Raw genomic sequence first — 2,500 nt, 5'->3', positions numbered from 1 at the left:
CACCATGCATAAAGGCTGGCGAGATCATAGCAGACCCCTGTTTACTAATCTGAACATATTTCAAATTACTAAATTATAAATGGGTGAGCTTGTATACAAACATCAAAATAACGTGCTTGCTGATATATATGACTCCTATTTCACAAACATCAGAGAGGCCCATCGATATTGTACACGTCCAAGATCAAATCAAAATCTGTTTATATCTCGGCGAAGAACGAATTTATTATTTATGGCACCCGCCTTCTGGAACGCCCACTCTGGGTAACCACATTTGCGTAGAGAGCTTTTAATATGTGCTTTTTCATTTTCCCACTCAGCTGTTTCACTGATGACTACGTTAGCTCTGTGCTCCGGCCAGGGTCCTGATGACCCCGAGTTTATGAACCAAAGGGTGATGTGAATCGAACTGCAAATCTTAGTCCGTATGAGTTGGTTTACGGTATACAGATGTAGACAGTGAGCCATCTTCATTGATAGTGACGAGGCAATCAAGGAACGGTAAGGAATTAGTCGTGAGATTCTCTTGTGTAAACTTGATGTTAGGATCGAGACTGTTGAGGTGTTGCAAAAATTGATCACTTTCTTCCCTCTCAAGTACCGCAAAAGTATCGTCCACATAACGTAACCACAGCTTTGGACGAGTGCCACTATAGCTATCCAAAGCATTAATCTCAAACGTCTCCATGCATGAGTTTGCTACAATCGGGGACACCGGAGAGCCCATAGCGCATCCATGTTGTTGTTTGAAAAAATTACCCATGAAGGAGAAATACGTGGTTTTAAGGCAAATATCGATTAGTTCAACGATTTGGTCAACTGTCATAGGTGTGCGCGACTCCCACGAATCATTTTTTTCCAACGTGCTCCGTACCGCTGCAATCCCGTCAGCCGGTGGTATGCTGGTAAATAACGCTGTTACATCGAAAGATGTTATTGTTTCCGATGGGGTAAGTTTCAGTCCCTTAATTTTATTGATGAAATCTTGCGTATTCTGTAGATGGTGAGGCGATTGACCAACTACCGGGCGAAGGACATGTGCTGCATGTTTAGCAAGATTGTAGGTTATTGATCCAATGCTGCTTACCGTAGCGATCGTGCAACTATGTGCTAATTCCGAATGAAATTCGTAGCAATAGATCGTTTTCACGTGACGTCATCACCTTCCAAAATCTAAAACTAAAGATCCACCAAAGTTTTTATCCTCATCAGGCATAAGAGGCGGCATATCTATATCTGTTGACAATTTCAGAGCTCAATAGCGTGCTTCGTTTGGAAACCAGAGCATTTTGAATTTCCGGATTATGTAGGTGCGTGACACAAAGCTACGATCAAGTTTGTTGAAAAATATATACTTATCTCATGATTTTGAGCCCTTTTAGAAGTTAGAGCATTAGGAAAAGTGCTTATGTAAATGATTGTTTTTTCAGTAGTGATAATCAGTCGCCTAGATAGCCAAAGTAAGTTCCAGATGTTTACACTATTTTCCGGCCGCCATATTGGTGTACCACTGAGGTACACCAATATGGCATTTTCATACTGGGCTCTGTAAATTTCTGCGAAACATTTCGACGAATATCTGAAGTTTGGGGAAACGCAGAGGCCTAAAACTTGGACAAGTGTCTTATTTCTTTATCTTCTATAAGATAACAATTTCTTAGCGTTTTGCACTGGATAGTTTTTGATTTATTTTTTTATTGCGTGACAGTGAAAACGATCTATTGGATCAAAATCGGCAGAGCCTATTCGTATTCTATTGCTACTCAACGCGATGACTAAATGGATTCGCTTCCATATATGGAAAGCGGAAGCCACAAAAATTGATTATATGGAAAGCGGAAGCCACAAAAATTGATGCAAATATGAATATAAAAAATACATGACACAGACGGATCAAAGACACCTTGGTGACTGGTTGCGAAGAGTTAGCACGGGCGGAAAACGGGCGACATGCAAAAAGACTTTACAATATGCCTTGACAAATATTTCCTGTTTTGGTTCTCAATGTGTTTCATGATTCTTAAAGGTAGGTCATTCAACATAGTCGTTTGTAGAAGATGCTTTTGACAATATTGATGAAGTTCAACTACTCTAAGAGCGCTCCGGGCATTTGGATGGACTAATTTTACAACGCTTTCAAATTAACACACTGCGAGGATGATATACACTAGCACTCCTCCTTCAAACTATTACATTTTCCATGCAAACCGGACAGTTTTGACAAAAGGAAAGCGCCGCGAGTTCTAGCTAATGAATTCAGCGTTAATATAAAATGTCATGATGCAGTCTAGAATGAGAGAATAATACAAACCATTGACAAGAAAAAGCTCTTTGATGTGATTCAAGGTTCGATGTCCGTCTGAGGTGACTTACGGCGTTTAGAAAAGTGCAAATTTTGCATTTATGGTACTCTATAGACAAAAAACTATTGCTAATTTTTCAACTATATATATTCCCGGTGACTTAACATACGTCGACAAAACTACAAAAGAAAACAAAC

The 2,500-nt window shown here is 39.7% G+C and overlaps 2 protein-coding genes across 6 annotated transcripts in view; one reads left to right on the top strand and one right to left on the bottom strand.

Annotated features, from left to right (window-relative positions):
- Positions 1-2,500, bottom strand: part of LOC138058190 (microtubule-associated protein futsch-like) — a 66,318-nt gene that overhangs the window by 45,077 nt on the left and 18,741 nt on the right. The gene's annotated exons all lie outside the window — the stretch shown is intronic.
- The window catches only part of LOC138055649 (hemicentin-1-like), a 72,430-nt gene continuing 70,921 nt past the window's right edge, over positions 992-2,500 (top strand). Inside the window, exon 1 of the mRNA XM_068901534.1 lies at positions 992-2,026. Within this exon, the coding sequence (XP_068757635.1) occupies positions 1,951-2,026 (76 nt within the window). The 5' untranslated portion in view covers positions 992-1,950. The remainder of the gene's footprint in view (positions 2,027-2,500) is intronic.

Source organism: Montipora capricornis, chromosome 7 (assembly GCF_036669925.1).
Source record: "Montipora capricornis isolate CH-2021 chromosome 7, ASM3666992v2, whole genome shotgun sequence".
NCBI classification, from domain to species: Eukaryota; Metazoa; Cnidaria; class Anthozoa; order Scleractinia; family Acroporidae; genus Montipora; species Montipora capricornis.
Note: the sequence above shows the minus strand (reverse complement) of the source record. Positions and strands in the feature narration are given on the sequence as shown.